The 17,466-nt window shown below is 44.6% G+C and overlaps 1 protein-coding gene across 1 annotated transcript; it reads left to right on the top strand.

Moving 5' to 3' along the window:
- The first annotated feature begins 11,393 nt into the window (after positions 1 to 11,393).
- NR0B1 (nuclear receptor subfamily 0, group B, member 1) lies at positions 11,394 to 15,810 on the top strand. The gene is made up of 2 exons (XM_004689927.2): positions 11,394 to 12,570; positions 15,520 to 15,810. Exons 1-2 carry the CDS (start codon positions 11,394 to 11,396, stop codon positions 15,762 to 15,764), a joined length of 1,422 nt encoding a protein of 473 aa, XP_004689984.1. The 3' UTR covers positions 15,765 to 15,810.
- Positions 15,811 to 17,466: the final 1,656 nt, after the last annotated feature.

Genomic DNA, 17,466 nt, shown 5'->3' with positions numbered 1-17,466 from the left:
TTTCTGTTCAACAAAGAAACCAAAAACAGTCCAATTAAAATTGGGAAGACTCAAATAGACATTTCTTCACAAAAGATAAACAGAAGGTCAACAAACAGATGATAAAATGCTCAACTTGGAGGAAAGTGCACAGGACTTTGGTGGTGGAACACGGGTGATTTGGTAATGGGAAGGCCACTGGGATTACAGCTGAGGTGGAAAAAGGCACAAAATGATGTAAAAACAAACCTCTATATGATTTTTAAAGATGTTCAACTTAATTAATTATTAGGAAAATTAAATAAAAGCCATGCATTGCATATCACTTCACACCTAGAAGGATGCTTTAATTAAAAACAGAAAATGAGAAATACAGATGAGCATGTGGAAAAGTTGTAATTTCATAAATTGCTGGAGGGAATGCAAAACGGTCCACACCCTGTGAGAAACAGTTTGGTGATCCTCAAAAAATTAAATATAGAATCACCATAAAACTTAACAATTCCATTCCTAAGTATATACCCGAGAGAAATGAAAATACACACCTAGACAGAATTTTTCACTTGAAATGCTTATAGCAACATTATTCATAATACATAAAAAGCACAAAATGATGAATAAATACTATGTGGTACACATATACTCATGCAATATTATTTGCCTACAACTGGATAAAACTTAAAAACAATATGTGAAGTGAAATGAACCAGACATAAAAGACCGCATACTACATGGTTCCTGTGGTTGGGTGTGAGGGAGAAGTTGAGTGAATATTTAATGGGTACAGGGGTTTTGTTTAAGGTAAGGAAAATATTGAGGAATTAGAGAGTGGTGATAGTTGCAGGGCATTGTAAATACACTAAAAAGCACTGAACAAAGTCTACTTTTGTTTTATATGAATTTTATCTTACTAAAGTAAATCTCTTCAGTAACATTTTTGATAGATTGTGAATGGTTGGATCTAAATGAGAATTACTCTTTTATTTTTGATGCTTAGAATAAGAAACACAGATAAAAAGCACTTAGTACAAAATATCAAAAACATATAATGCATACTTCTCTAGGTGAACTATATAGTATGAGATAATAGAGGAGCTTGAGCATTTGCGATAGGGCAACAGGCGTGGTGGCCAGGGGCTAAGAAGCTTAGAGTTAGAGTTCAGAAAGGGCATACATCATGTCACATGTCAACTAGAATAGGGTGTTTATTTTTATATTTTGGCACAGAGATGGCTGCTTACTCCAAAATCCATTTTTTCCTTCTTTTCTAGTAATAGGTCCCCCAGATTATTACCAAAGCCTATGGAGACACACTATCAGGACTACTTTTCCCAGCCTTTCCTCCAGCTAGCTGTGGTTTTGTGATTAAGTTCTGGTCAATGTCATGTAAAGAACATGTTGGCAGGGCAACCACTTAGCTGACATATTCGAAAGGACAGTTTATCTTCCAGGCCTTGTCTCATTCATCTTCCTGGTGGCTGGAGCAGAGATTTGATGGTTGGTACTATAGCAATCATCTTGGCTGATAGCGATGGTGGAGAAGAAAGATGAAACAGTGTCCATGATAGGTCTTTGATGACCACAGCCTTGATAACCATGAGGATTCCATTCTCAGATTAATTATAAATGAGATAGAAATGAATGCCTATGTTGTTTAACATACAAATTATCTGGATTGGTTGAGACTGGGTACCATAGACACACCTAGTCTTATCCAACTGTGGCTTTTGTAACTCATGGGAGAGAGAGCAAAGCATGTAAACATCCCAAATCTTTTGATAAAAATTTAATTGTGATAGGCCCTCCCTGGTGGCGCAGCAGGTTAAAGCACTGCACTAAGAAGCTTAAGCCACTCCCACATGAGTTCAATCCAGCCTGCCCGGAGGATCCGCATGGTGTGGCAGATCTCTCCTGACCCGCCCCCTGCTCCACTTAGCAGTGTGCCTTGTTGATCTGCCTGTTCTGTTCCCCACTCTGTCCCTGGTGAATCCTCTCACCCTCCGCATCTCTGGCCTGTACCCCAGTTCTGTAAGAATAAATAAATTAAAAAAAAAAAGTCAGGGATGAGATCCCGTTCTTAGCAATTTTTTAACCCCTTCAGTCTAATAAAAAGTAGTAGCCAAGTTTGAAAAGCAGAATTTTATGGAGTGCTTTGCAAGCTTTAAGGCACATACAGATTTTGCTCAAATGCAGACCAGAATTCAGTAGGTCTGGGGTTAGGCCTGAAAGTTTGCATTCCTAACATCCTTCTAGAAGATATACTGCTGGTCTGAGAACCACACTGTGTAGCTAAGCTTAGTGAACTATTAACATCTGTTATAATATCCCTTGGGGATATTTTAAAGGAAATATTATTATTTATGATTATCAAGGAACATTTTTCTTTCTCCCTCTTTCTTCTGGGGCTACGTTTGGAATTTTGTTTAGTCATTCCTTTTTCCATTGTAAATGCTTAAGTGTTAGTCAAAGGCTAAAGTATTGATGCTTTACTTTTAAAAAACACAGCTGTTGTCTGTACTTAAATAGTATGCTATACAATTTACCCTTTTAATCGGACTTGATGGCCTTGACATATGACAAGCTATTCTGCACTGACCCTTATAAGAGAACATCAGCAAAGTAAAGCATAATTGCAATTAACATGTTAAATTAACACTTAATAGCTACCAAGCAAGGTAAACTACTAGAATAAACTACTCTCTGAAAAGGAGAAACTTAGAATCAAATTAAGGTTCCTCTGCAGAATTAAAGAATGCTAATAACACCCATTACCTTTCTTTCACACATAGTTCTAAATACAAAAAGAAATGCCAAACCATTTCACTTCTGTTTTAGTACATGTAGGTTTGGTGTAGGTTAGCAGAATTGTTATGAAAAGTTTAATCTTACTTGCGTGTGTGTCCTTGTTTGGCTAAGTCCCTGTACTACTCCCTCGTATTATACAATTTCCAAAGAAATACATGTATGCACACACACACAAACACACACACAGTCCTAATAGTTTTATGTTTAAGCAACTCTTGCCCAGAAGCTTGTGGCTCAAGTTATGAGGTGAAGCACATACTTGTAATTTCCCTCACAGAATGGTACTGAAATGACCAAGAAATATTACAGAGGAGAGAAATCTGTTCAGTTTTGAGAATAATCAATAGGACAGTGATAGACATAGATTCTTTGGAATATAGGAGGGTGAGACAGTTACACCCACAGATAAACCATAACAGAGGAAAACACGACCCTGAAAACACACAGGGGGATGTTACTGAGAGGGCTGGCATTTTCCACCCAGCAGAGCCTTGAGAGAAGCCCCCGAGACAGAGACAGCGGGCATAGAGAGAAGTGGGTTGCGGGGTAGCTGTTCAGGCCAGGGCGAAGGAACTGTCCGTGAGTAGCTTGGACAATCAACAGGAGAATGCAGACTTTCTGCAGAGGCAGTCGGGTGGAGAAGTCCCAGACATAACCCGTTCTGGGGGGTCTCTATTTGCATTAAATGTAAATTCTCGTGGGAGAGGCACACACTAAAGTGTCCAATAGATATAGATGAATATTGATAAAGATCAAGAAGAAAAATAATGCAGACAACTAGGACTCAGTATAGGACTGCTTATCTGAGGACATTCAGGCCCGGTTGGGGGGGGGGCGTGGACAGGGCATTTTCACAAAGTGAAATAGAAATTTGAAACAATAAACCATATGAGGCCCTCCCTGGTGGTGCAGCGGGTTAAAGCACAGCACTCGGAAGCTAAAGCCACTTCAGCAGGAGTTCAATCCCCTCCCCAGAGGGGACCCACAAGACGAGGCAGAGCTCTCCTGACCTGCCCGCTGCTCCCCTCAGCAGTGTACTCCATCAGTCGGCCTGTTCTATTCCCCACTCTGCCTCTGGTGAATCCTCTCACTGCCCCCGCACCTCTGGCTTGTACCCCAGTTCTGTGTGCATAAATAAATCAATCTTTTTCTAAAAAAATGAAGCATGTGATTATCTGCAGTAGGGGTGCACCATCTAGATAAGGGGGGGCAGCAGTTTGAGGAGTATCAAGCAGGGCACTAGTCAGAGCCCCGAGGGAGGGACAGAAGCTGGAGAGAGGCGGGGCTGGACCTTGTAGCAGACCTCCCTAAGTGAAGTGGAAAGGCAGCACTCACTTATGGTTGCTCGTTTCTCTTACTCCAGAGTCAGCTGTGGTGGAGAGTGAGGGGAAAGAGTTGAGGTCAGATCATGGGAGCTGAGTCAGGCTGGTAGTGCTGGCAGGGATGGGTAAATGTGGGATCTGAGGCATACTCTGAAGGTGGAGCTGCTGAAACTGACTCAGGTGGCTGCTGGATGTGAATCCAGGAGGACTCACCCCCCCCCCCCCCGGAATGAGAGGTCAGACAGCTTTAAGAGTCAGGCCCTGGTAATGTCGTTTAGGCCTGGATCCAGCTGAGACTCAAGAGCAGACTTTGGGAGGGTTCTGGTTTTGCTTAAACTCTTGTGAACAGATTGAACAAACCATAAGAGCCTGTGGACAGTTTAGAAATGGCCAGTGTGCACAGCACCCTATACAACACGTACACTCTCAGGCAGCTGTGGCTATCTGGTGAGATTCTGCTGCCTTGCTGATAAATAATGATTTTTGCCCAGTCTATCTATGAGTAGCTGGTAACACGTTGAAACAAGGCTCAGTCAGGACAAATTATTCTCCAGCCTTACTTATCTAAAGAATTGAACATCTTGGAACATAAGAGTAACACGGTTTTCAAGCACGAACACGCTCGGCAAGAGTGGAGGTAGTTACTGGATCATCTCCACCAACTCCAGCATCAGCTGGGAATCACTACAGGGCAGCAAATTGGGGAAGAGGAGCCGCGAACACCTTTTTTAGATGATGCTGACCCCTGCCTTGTTCTCTCTTCCCATAGCTTTGATTCCAAGCACCAGTGAGTGGACAGTTCCAGGCACACTGTGACTTTTCATACTGAGTTTTACACCACCAAGGACATGGGGGGAAACTTGGTAACATTCAACCTGGAGGGGTGGAAACTAATGAACAGGTCATTGTGGCACCTCGTTTGGATGGCAATTCTGGAACATTCTGTACATTCCCCAGAGGGAATTGCTCCTGTTGCTCACAGTCATGCACCTTGAGGTTATTGACTTTCCCTCCTTCCCAGTTTTTTTTTATTATTATTATTGTTTTTTTCTTTTGCAGTCCCACCACTGATTCTTGGATCACTGCCAGGCCATGAACACAGTGCTCAGCTAGCGCCCTTCCTCAGAGAACTCAAGCTAAGGCAGCTTCTTTTAATAACCCAGTGATGCATATCATGGCAAAAGTGTCAGTTTAGAAATAAGAGTTTTTATTTTCCTCTTATCAGCTCTGCTGCAGAAATATCCACTTAGATCTATTCACATTATTTTTTTTTCATTTGTCATATGTTTGTCTTTGTGGGTTCAGGAAAAAAACAGGTTTACAGCCAGACTCTAATAACTTATTTTTCATTGTAGGCTCCCTTAGTTCAAATGTATTGGACATGGATGTGTACAGATGATTTCAAATGCACAAATTTGACCTTGTTGGGCAATATATTGCAAAGTCGGGGCCCTCCCTGGTGGCGCAGTGGGTTAAAGCACAAGACTAAGAAGCTAAAGCCACTTCCGCATGAGTTTGATCCCCACCTGCCCCGGAGGTGACCACATGGGGTGGCAGACCTCTCCTGACCCGCCCGCTGCTCCCCTCAGCAGTGTGCTTCCTTGATCTGACTGTTCTGCTTCTAGTTCTGTCTCTGGTGAAGCCTCTCACCCTCCGCATCTCTGGTCTGTACCCCAGTTCTGTATACATAAATAAATCAATCTTTAAAATATATATATTGCACAGTCTAGTCTTCTGACTTAAAAATTGCAATCTACTTTTAATAATGGACATTTGTGAGGTATCGTTAATCATCTCATATATTCAAAAAGTTTTTGAAGTAAACACAGATAATGTATTGACTCTCGTTTTGAGATTATCCAACTTGAAATCCAACTGGTAAATTTGGGGAGCTGATGTTGTGCCAAAGCGACCTGGGGCCACCAGGCTGGGGAGATTGTTAAAAGCTTCATGGTCAGGGGGAAGGAGAGAAGGCTGGACAACTCAGAAGTTAAAAGCCTTCGGTCCAGAAGGGACTCCTCACTCATGGTCACCCACTGCTTCACGCAACAGGTCTTTGTTGAGTGCTTTCAATATGCTAAGCAATGTACAAGGCATTCCAGACATAATGATTGCAGGGAGTTACATGAAGCCAATTTGGTGAAAGAAGAAAGCAATTCCCTAGGAGGGGACTATTATAGCAACTCAGACCCCAATAAGGGGAGTCGGTAACTAACATTACCAATCACCACAGCTGACATAACCATGTGCACCGATGGAGCAAAGCAGCCAGTCAACTGAATTTATTAATTAGAGAATGTAAATCAACATTTGGTATTTGGCTAGATTTGAAATTGATAGATAAGTAAAATAAATTGATTTGATGAATATTTTTCCTTGAACAGAATGCTTATCTAACTGATTTGGAAAGTTGGTATTAGAACATTTCAGAATTACTATGATTTCAATCATCATTATTCCAGCTCAGGTGACCCGGGAAGCAGGGGAATGCTAACTTCTTTGTAGCTCATCAGATGGCAGTAAATAATGATGACTGGATATTCATTATGGGTTTCATGAGTCTAAAGCCTATTGATTTTCCCATAAACAGAATTTTTAAAAGCCCGGGTCTTGGAAAGGTAAAGGAAGGAGGCTATGTTTTGGCTTTAATCAGCCACTATTCTACCACAGTGTTTACCCAATATTTACCTTGAAAAGTAAGGAGGCGCTATTGTTACCCTCTGCCACCTGTTAACTGAAGGAACTGGAACAGGAATTCCAGCCTTCTTATACCCACAATGAAAATGCAAATCAGGTTTCCAATCTCTGTGCCTTCTCAGGTCAAGAACAGCTCGCCAGGCAAAGGTCACCTTTACAATTTTACCCTACTTCATCCCCACCTGCACTTCACTCCTACATCCTTTAGTGAAAACTGCATGACTTTGAAGTTGAAGGTTGCACTCAGACAGGCAGAGCAGCTTTCCTCCCACCCTGAGTTGGAAAGATAATGGATTCTGCAGCGCAGGTCTCCAATTGATCAAGGTCATGGAACAATGACTCAGTGTAAATATCCAAATTGAAGTTGTGGACAAACTCAGTACATGACAGGTGCACCTGATGAGTGTCCTTTTGTCTAGCTGTCACTGTGATCTGAGGTTACAGAACAAGTCAAATGAAGACGCCTGCCTGAGAAGGTTATGTCTTCACTAATCCTCAGCAGCCAGCAGGCTGGCATTACGTGGTGCGAGTCCCTGCACTGGTATGTCTAGATGATTTTCTTTTGCAGGCACTATTTGCTCCGGAGGGTGGGGGTAATGCAAAGTGGAAAAATGAAGTCAGTTTTTGCCTGCCATTTCCAAGGGTGAATAATTTTGAAGGACAAGCAGGCAATCTCTTCCTAGAAACAGTCAGTCCAAAGAACATAGGAAGTCCTTCAAGAGTTGCAAATGGATGGTAACTTCAAGAAAAATACAAGTAAGAAAATGAGAAGACTCTGCTCCTGGGACAGAATAGGAATTATAACCAATGTATTACAAGTTTATGATTCTCAGCACTGCACTGAAATTTCAGTTTGGCAATGCCTGAAAGGCAAAGGCATCAAATACGTGCCAGGTATGAGTGATTAAAATTTTTTTAAATGCATTTAAGTTACCAGCATTTAAACATTCAGAATATTCAGAATTGAGTTGTTCTGTAACCTCAGATCACTGTGACAGCTACACACACACAGAGTTGAGGAGGCTAAAAATATAGAAAAATATTTGAAGTAATAGGGTAAGGATGTATATATGGAAATAGCTTATAAATTTTTTTCTGGCTGCAAAGATGAAAAGGCTAATATAGTGTTATATGCTCAATGCCAAATCATTAGAAAGTGAATGCATGTAAACCCAAGTTGCTTTATATTTTCTATGAGGCAAAGAGGTCGGCAAATATTTCTATAAACAGCTCTATAAAGAGCTGTTTGAGTCCCTGGAAGGACTTAGAACATACTAATATTGGCACACAGAATTTCCCCCATTTCACAGTTAAGGAGGTGAGGCTAAGTAACTTGTTCCATGTTATATTTTTAGAACAGAAGAGCCCAAAGTCAAAGCCATGTCTTTTAACTGTTCCATCAGTTCTTCTGGCATTTTAACACAGTGTCTGTAGCATGCTAAATATCAGAAAAGGCCTACAGAAAGTTCTGAATCTAATGGAAGCTACCCGTTTCTCGTCCCTCCAGGGTCAGGACAGCAATAGTTGTGCAGGAATGCTTGTCTTGAGAAGCCACAGCCTTCTTCTCTTTCTCCAAAGGTACAGTTGGTCACAAAGTGTGTGTATATACATATATATATATGTATATATATGTATATATATATGTATATATGTATGTATATATATATAAGGTTTATTTATTTATTCATATAGAACTGGGGTACAGGCCAGAGATGCGGAGGGTGAGAGGATTCACCAGGGACAGAGTGGGGAGCAGAACAGGCAGATCGACGAAGTACACTGCTGAAGGGAGCAGCAGGCGGGTCAGGAGAGGTCTGCCACACCATGTGGATCTCCTCTGGGGCAGGCAGGGATCGAACTCATGCGAAGTGGCTTAAACTTCTCAGTGCAGTGCTTTAACCCGCTGCACCACCAGGGAGGGCCCACAAAGTATATTTTTAAGTGTGTTCTCTGTGACAGACTATTGTCCTAGTTATTGGGATATAGTAACAATTTCCTGACGGCCAAGGGACTTATACTATGAGGGTGGGCAGTAAGTATCAACTAACTAAATATAACCTATCAGGTTCTGATAAGTGTTAGGAAGAAAATAAAGTGAGGTAGTATAATTGAATTTAGCGCTGGTAGCTTAAGCGGGGACTGAGTTAGGCTGGGTTTTTCAGCTAGGCTGGGTGGTAGGTTCTTTAAGCAGGAAGATTGCTGAAGCAGCAATAATAATTCTCAAAATAGTAGCTTGAATACTGAAATGGCAAATGGTGAAATGGACAATGAGATAAAATTTCCAATATATCTTATTGTTATAGACCAGGTGACCCATTCGGTGTTTGGAGCCTAGGATAAGAAATGTGACATGCGAGGCCCTCCCTGGCTGCACAGCGGGTAAGGACATAGCACTGCAATCTAGTCCCAGCCACTTTGATGCAAGTTCAATCCCCAGCCCTGGACATGATCCACAATGTGCGGCAGACCTCTCCTGGCCCGCCCGCTGCTCCCCTCAGCAGTGTACTTTTTTGATCTGCCTGTTCTGCTCCCCACTGTCTCTGGTGAAGCCTCTCACCGCCCTTGCACCTCTGGCTTGTACCCCAGTTCTCTATGCATAAATAAATAAATCTTTTTTTAAAAAAGAAATGTGACATGTAGATAAAGAATGTGGCAGCCTAAATAAAGGTAGTGCCGGTATAGTGTCACTGCCTAACCCTAAAGTTATCTCATGTTATCTTTTTTTTAAAAAAGGAGAAGAAATAATGGTTGATACACCCAATACTTGTGTGCCAAGCATGTTACATGAATTAACTCATGCATGAAGATCACCTCACAGAAACTATTATCCACATTGTACAAATGCAGAAACTGAGACATAGCTGGTTTAATTATCTTTGCCATGGAAGACTGAAAAATGCCAATCCCCCAATGATATCAATGTCCTAATCACACAACCTGTAAATTTGCTACATTAAAAGGTAAGGGATTTTGCAAATGCAATTTAACTAAGAATGCTGAGATGGGAAAATTACTCTGGATTATAAGGTTTTGTCATCACAAAGATTGTCAGAAGAGGAGTCAGAGCAGTGTGGCCAGCAGCCAAGGAATGCAGGCAGCTCCTAAACATTGGAAAAAACAAGGAACTAGACTGTCCCCTAGAGCGTCACAAAGGAATGTTACCTTGATTTTAGCTCAATGAATATGATTTCGGATTTCTGACCTCCAAAACAGTAATATAATAAGTTTGTCTTGACTTAAGCCAGCAAAAGGAAATTAATTCACCTCCTAAGGCCAAAGAGGGACCAAGTATCAAAGTCAGGTTTAAAATTGAAATAATTTGGTGCCAGATCCAGAGATTTAAGTACTGTATTATAGCGTCTTTTACAGGCCGAATAAAAATTAAAACGCAGAAGAAGTGTATCCAAGATTTTCCTTTTATGCTAAGAGCTCTGGGTTCCAGAGAAACTAAAAACAAGGGAGAAAGGGCCCCTGTACCAGTTAACATAAGCCAATCCCAATTCCCTTTGGTGCTTCACCTCTTCAGCCGTGGACCCAAGAGATCACTAAATACCTCAATTTGGAGATGACTAAAGGGTTGTTTTGAACTTATCGCGCTGCCTGGTAAAACAATCTGCTAGTTACACAGCAGCAGTAATGTGAAGACACTGATGTTAAAGCCTGTGTGGGACGCAAGGAAGGGGGTTGTGTGCCAGGTGAGGATCAAACGAGCGAGACTGCCTGAAACCTGTATATTGCTCACCTTTCTCCCAGGAAAAATGGGAGAAGACATGCTGATGACACATTTACCCAACGTGATACCTCTAGAAGAGTCCAAATTCCAATTGTAGCAAACTTTTAGTTTCTATAATCACTACATTCCTGCTATTAGCCACTTCTACATCCTGGTTGCTGTCGTGACCGCTAACATGTTCCAGGATAAAGTGGGCACTCGCGTACATATTAATTGAACTCAACACAACACTGAAGATAGCATCCATAGAGCAGATATGCAAATTTTAGGGTGCATATACATTCCCTACTCTGATTAAAATGCAGATTTACAGTCTGAGTTCTGGGTGCTGCCTGACTGGGTAGTTCTATCAAGTCCCTTTTTGATGCTGGTTCACGGACTATATTTTCAAGCTCCCATGAAAATGAGACCTCTTTATTCATATACAAAATAGGCTACTCAACTTGTATTGAAAGTTTACAAACATGGCATAGAAATAGGTTTCCCCCCCATTTCAGACACCCCTGCTCACCAGCACAGGGAGCAAATTAATGGCAGGGTTCATGGAAAGAGTTGGAAACAGTGCCCCAAATTCCTGCTCTCTGAACTCTGCTCTCATCTTCCCGAGACCAGAAAGGTGTAACGCGACCAAGGAGGGACGTGTCCAGGAGCTCGCACACGTCGGTTCCAGTTCCCTTCCCAGGCTTTAAGGGGCATCTGTCCCCGGGCTGCACCGCGGAGGTCACGGGCAAACACAGGAGCGCCGCGCCGCGCCCTCGCCCAGGCGGAGGCGGCCGACGCGCGTGCGTGCACGCTCAGTATAAATAGATCCCGGGCGGCCGCCACCGGACAGAGCCGGGCTGCGGGCACCGCCGGCCATGGCGGGCGAGGACCACCAGTGGCAGGGCAGCATCCTCTACAACATGCTCATGAGCGCTAAGCAAACACTAGCCGCTCCGGAAGCGCCCGAGGCGCGCCCGGGGGGGCCCTGCTGGGGCTGCTCCTGCGGCTCGGAGCCCCCGGTGGGCAGAGAGGGGCTGCCGGGGGGGCGTGCAGTGGCGCTCCTGTACCGCTGCTGCTTTTGCGGTGAAGACCACCCGCGGCAGGGCAGCATCCTCTACAACATGCTCACAAGCGCTAAGCGAATGCAGGCGCCCCGAGAGGCGCCCGAGACGCGAGTGGGGGGCTCGTGCTGGGGCTGCTCGTGCGGCTCGGAGCCCGGAGTGGGCAGAGAGCTGGGCACAGAGGTGGGCGGCCGGGCCATGGCGTTCCTGTACCGCTGCTGCTTTTGCGGCGAAGACCACCCGCGCCAGGGCAGCATCCTCTACAGCTTGCTCACCAGCGCCAAGCAAACGCACGTGGCTCCGGAAGCACCCGAGGCGCGGCTGGGGGGCTCGTGGTGGGGCCGCTCCCACTGCGCGCAGAGGCGGGGGTGCGGAGAGGAGCAGCTGGGCGCACGGGTCGTGGCGCCCCCGTACCGCTGCAGCTTTTGTGATGACGACCACCCGCAGCGGGGCGGCATCCTCCACCACCTGCCCGGGAGCGCAAAGCAAACGCGCGCAGCTCCGGAGGTGCCATCGGGGGCCCCCTGGCTGGACTCCCCGTGCGGCGCGGAGCGCCGGGTGACCCTCAAGAGTCCACAGGTGGTCTGCGAGGCAGCTTCTGCGGGCCTGCTCAAGACGCTGCGCTTCGTCAAGTACTTGCCCTGCTTCCAAGTGCTGCCCCTCGACCAGCAACTGGTGCTGGTGCGCGGCTGCTGGGCGCCGCTGCTCATGCTGGAGCTAGCTCAGGACCGCTTGAACTTTGAGACGGTGGAGACCTCGGAGCCCAGCCTGCTGCAGAGGATCCTCACCACCAGGCGGCAGGAGACGGCGGGAGAGGAGCCGCCGCCCCTATGCACGCGGCCGCAACACTCGGTACCTCCACCAGAGGCTGGCCGTTTGCCGTCGGCGGCCGAGGTCCAAGCCATCCGAGGCTTCCTTGCCAAGTGCTGGAGTCTGGACATCAGTACCAAGGAGTACGCCTACCTCAAGGGGACCGTGCTCTTTAACCCGGGTAAGGGGCGCCGCCTGGGGCTCAGAAAAGCACTGGACCGTGCCCAGTCTGGGCTCAGGTACTGAATTTTCAGTGGTCAGGGGAGTGTGGGGGGCTAAGTGAAGTCGAGCCACTGACAGCAGAGGTGGGGTGCTCCAGAAACGCTTCTGGCAGCATGGGCGGGCTGCTGTCACAAACTCAGCCAATGGTGGGCTCAGGGGAGTTTGTTAAGTTTACACACTTTTCTGTTAGTACAGGAAAGTTTGTGACTTCTCCTTTGGCCTTTTAAGTCCAGTGGCATTGCTTTAAAAAAAAAAACAAAAACACAACGAAAACTTTGTGTTCACTGCCAATTCTGAAATCTACCTGAAACCCATTTCTTAAATTTACTAGAACCTTTTGGTTGGAGGCTGGCAAGAAATGAATCTTTGTTAAGGACCCACCTCGAGAGCATTCCTGGGGACACTGTCAGACAGGATACTAGACTTAGTGTTGAGTGGTCATTTTTATGACTCTAAGCAGCTGGCCTGTTTCATCCTCTAAGTCTCTGAGTATGGGCTAGATACTAGGGCCAGAAAGCAGGATCACTATGCCTTCGAGACTGAAGAGAACGTCCAGTTACCCCTGTGCAAGTAGTCTAGTGCCAAGTGACTTTATTGCAACACAAATGGCCAGGAGTCATGGAGCCTGGGTCCCCCAGGGGGAGTCGGCTGCACCACACTCTCTTCGGGGTGCTGGACACTAGGGCCCCACACAAGGCAGTCAGATCACAGACGACTGTCTCTCCCTGCACAACCCAGTACCCGGTCAACTCTTGTTCTCCTACTTGTCATCTTCAACCAGCACCTTTTCAAACAGTCCCAAGTGGGCAGGAATGTTCCAGGCAGCTTGAGTCGGGGTTGTTTTGTTAATGCTCCATCCATACCCTTTTCCCCTGACCAGGGGAATCTCAAGTTAAGTCCCTGGCATCTGCTGAGCATTTTTCAAGGGGCTAGCACAGTGTTTAGTGAGAAAGTCATGCATTTATACTCACATTTCTGAGTGTAGAGACCTCAGCTTGTCCCAGTGATCCTTGTGGGCCAGCTTTTGCTTTTAGCGTTGTCTTCCAAAGGTGCCCATGCATTTGAAGCACTGGGGGGTGGCTTGTTTAAAGTCTTTCCAGGCCCACACCCAGATGCTCTGATTCAGAAGCTCTGGTCCAGGGTCTACAAATCTGTATTCCTTAGTAAGTCCTCTCAGGCAAAAGTGTTTTCTCACTCCTTCAGACACAGCTATTAAGCAGCTACTGTGGGCCTGGTTCTGTTGGGATACAAAGGTGAGATAACTCAGCTTCCAGACGTTTACCTTCCACTGGTCACCCCGTTTCCATCACCTTATTTGCATACTATGTTTCTCACAAACACACACCTCTCCTTTATTCGCCTTTCCAAATCTTTTTCAACACAAAAGCACCACACTTAGGGGAATACTGTATGTTAAAAGCATGGTCTCTTTGTTGTTTATCTTTTTGTATTCCCTGATCTTTATGTTGAAACTTTTTCTTTCTCACTGTGGAGTTTATGTATCTGCCTTCTCTTCCCTGAGTTTAAGGTAAGGATGAATTTTCAAAGTGACTGGGATTGGGGTGTAGATAAGGAGGGGTGTGGTAAGAAAGCAGAGAAAAGTGATAGGCATTTCACAGAAGGAAGTTTTAACATGTTAGGGAGTTAATCCTGGAGGAGTTTCAGATTTCTGGTGGAGTTTCATGGGTGCCTTTTCTTACCCTCATCAGTACAGTTGGATCTCAAGCTACTAATAAGATGTTAATGCTTAGACTGGGGAAACCAACTGGTATAGGAACAAGAGGTACTGCTTTATTTGCTTCTCCTTTCATTTGATAGATGATGCCTGCCTATAATAGAAATGACTTGCCTATAGCCATTACTTTAAAAAAAAAAAACTACTTCATTCTGCTACTCTGTGATGATTAGTATGATTCTTTTGAAATACTTTCCTGTTGAAATCTGTAGGAAGAAGGGAGGGGAAATAATTGCAATAACCATTGATCTTATTTAAAGAGAACAGTAAATTGGCATTCACGCAAATACAGATTAAAGAACTTTAGATCAAGACAGTAATATTCCTGTTTTCTTACTACCTTCTTTATGAAACTCACAAGCATATCATCTCTTCTACATGTGTGTAGCTCACTTTTAATTCAGTATCACACTGTACTGCAAGAAGGCCATGGGTTTTCTATCAGAAAAAGTACTTTCAGCCATGTGCAATCCATGAGGTTTTCAGGGTTACTTTTTAACCTTGTAATGACTGTAAGAAGATGCTTTCAAAGACTTCTCCCTTTAAAATGATCTTGTTGTAAGATTCCAAAAAAATGTTCATTAGTCATTTTTACCTTCCCCAATGCAGAAGTCAAGATAGAGTGAGCCAAGTGGCCACTTTATCTCTAAACTATTATGGGATTCTAGCCAGTAGGCAAATTAATGAAAGTAAGGCCCTAGAGTCAGTCACAGTTTGGGGTTGTGCTTACAGTCATCGTCTAGCTGATCATTATAAGGTGGGAAATTTGAGGGAGGATGATAAAACATCTGCCATCTGACAAAACTTCTCATCATGCTTATCTTCATATTTGCCCAGATAGTGAACTGGAGCAATGATTCATTAAATGACATTCTAGTATCACAGTGACTTAAGGGTGCATTTGTTGGCTGGGGACCTGTCATTTCTAGAGGTGAGGATCCAAGCAGAGTGAAACTATTGAATAATTATCTGGTGTTCATTCTTGGAAGCTTTGCTTCTGCAAACTTAGAACTGGTTCAGCATTTTATCCTTGCCCTGGAAAGCACTGACGACCAGGAAGTTTGAGCTCTTGTGGAAACCGGGATGGGGCATAAATGGCTATATGTTAAAAGCTAGCAAAGGCCTGTGTGAATGAGCTGTTAATGAAGCAGAGTTTTCTCCCTTCTGTTCCAGACCTGCCAGGCCTGCAGTGCGTGAAGTACATTCAGGGACTTCAGTGGGGAACGCAGCAGATACTCAGTGAGCACATCAGGATGACATACAGGGGCAGCCAGACCAGATTCGCCCAGCTGAACAGTGCCCTTTTCCTGCTGCGATTCATCAATGCCAATGTCATTGCCGAACTGTTCTTCAGGCCCATCATTGGCACGGTCAGCATGGATGATATGATTCTGGAAATGCTCTGTGCAAAGCTATAAAGGTGCCTCACAGGTACCGTTCATCATGAACGAAAGACAAGGCACAGTGTGCATAGTGTAAAATAAATTTTCATATTATTTTTACATGCAGAGTAGTTTTGTATTCAATTAAAAAGAAACCTTAGCTGCAGACAGTTCCAAAATTCTCTGTTCTGTACTGTTCCGTTGTAAAGGAAAACAATGGCCAGCAGTAAACATATCTCTGTAGACCTTTAAAGAAAGAGCAGGTACTATGCTAATGAGTGATTTTCACAAGTTTAGGGACTCTGCAGTAACCTGCTAAAACCAAATTTGCAGTATGAAGTTACAATAAACGTGAAGGTGTTAACCATTAACTTGGTTGGAAAATGTTTCATCAGAGTTTAAGTAAGGCTTAAAAAAATTAAAACCTTGGCAAACATAAACAAAAATTATCTTTATGGGTAGCTCATTTTAATGACATGCCAGTGTCAGCTAGGGTTCACTCTGTTAATTTCATTTCCACATCTCTCAGCTGTATGGAAGTCTTTGCGCCAAGCAGTACAATCTTTGATGATTAAAGCACTTGAAAGGATTTCTGGTTTTACTCTGAGGTTTTTCTACACAAAGTTTAACAAGAAATGTACATCCCGTGAGGATGAAATGGAGTTCCAGAAAGCTCAGTATCATTACGAAGTCCTAGTTCTATCCCACCCTTTAGATCCATTCTATCATATATAATATACATATGTAATGTGCAATATATACACACATTACATATATACCATGTGTAACTCACAGTGAGTAATCATGGCATGAAGTCATAAAATGATTTTATGGTTGGTTCCTGCTTCCCTTTTATACATGTAATCTATAGAATTAATTCTTCCTTGTCAGATGCAATTTAGAGTACTACATGTCCATTCACGTATGTAACAAGCACAATAAACTGTCCATTAGTGATGAATACATCCAGTCCAGGGTAATAACCCATCCCAGAGAGTCAAACTTTCTTCTGTGCAGACCCCTTCGGCAGTAGAGTAAATCCTGTGTACATCTGAGATCCGGCTCTTGGAAGAGGGCAGCAAATAAAAAGTTTCAGGACTATAGAGAAAATGAATCATGTCAAAGGTACTATTATTAAATTTTAAAAGTACTCCAAAAGGTGGCCTCATAATGAAACAGGGTTATAGCAGGGGCTATAACCATCCGAGGACAGTGTCCAGTAGAGACCCGGCCACCGTCTGGGTTCTCACCTGCGTGCACAATGGCACGGCCGCTCAGGAGCAGGTAACAACAACGGGGCTTATACAACAAACAGGGGAAACAGAGTTCCTAAGGTCACAGGTGACCAGCTGTCTCACCCTAGAGTCCACAGTGTCCAGAAGTCCCAAACAAAAGGCCGCTCCTCCAAGATGGCTCCACCCAGCCGGACGAGGGCCTGGAGCGCACAGCGACTGGCAAGCAGCGGGACGCGGACATAAGCGGAGCTGCCGAGATGACGGCCAGCTGCCAGAAGCCACAGTCTGCAGGCGGGACAGATAGACTGGATGCTGGCCCAGGCAGCAAGGCAGCAGAAGGGGGTCAGATAAACAGCTCTGTGAGACCCCCGTCCCTGGGCAGCCCTCCAGCCAACCTGCAGGGAACTACGGCGCTCCGGCACAAACATGGCTGACTGGCGCCTGGGGGAGGGGCGCTACTGGCTGCAACCTCTCTGGGAGCGGGGCGCTCTGCCAGTGAGCTC

Source organism: Condylura cristata, unplaced genomic scaffold (assembly GCF_000260355.1).
Source record: "Condylura cristata isolate star-nosed mole 26May11 unplaced genomic scaffold, ConCri1.0 scaffold00027, whole genome shotgun sequence".
Lineage (NCBI taxonomy): Eukaryota > Metazoa > Chordata > Mammalia > Eulipotyphla > Talpidae > Condylura > Condylura cristata.
The sequence above is the reverse complement of the archived record's forward strand: the minus strand, read 5'-3'. Positions and strand labels throughout refer to the sequence as shown.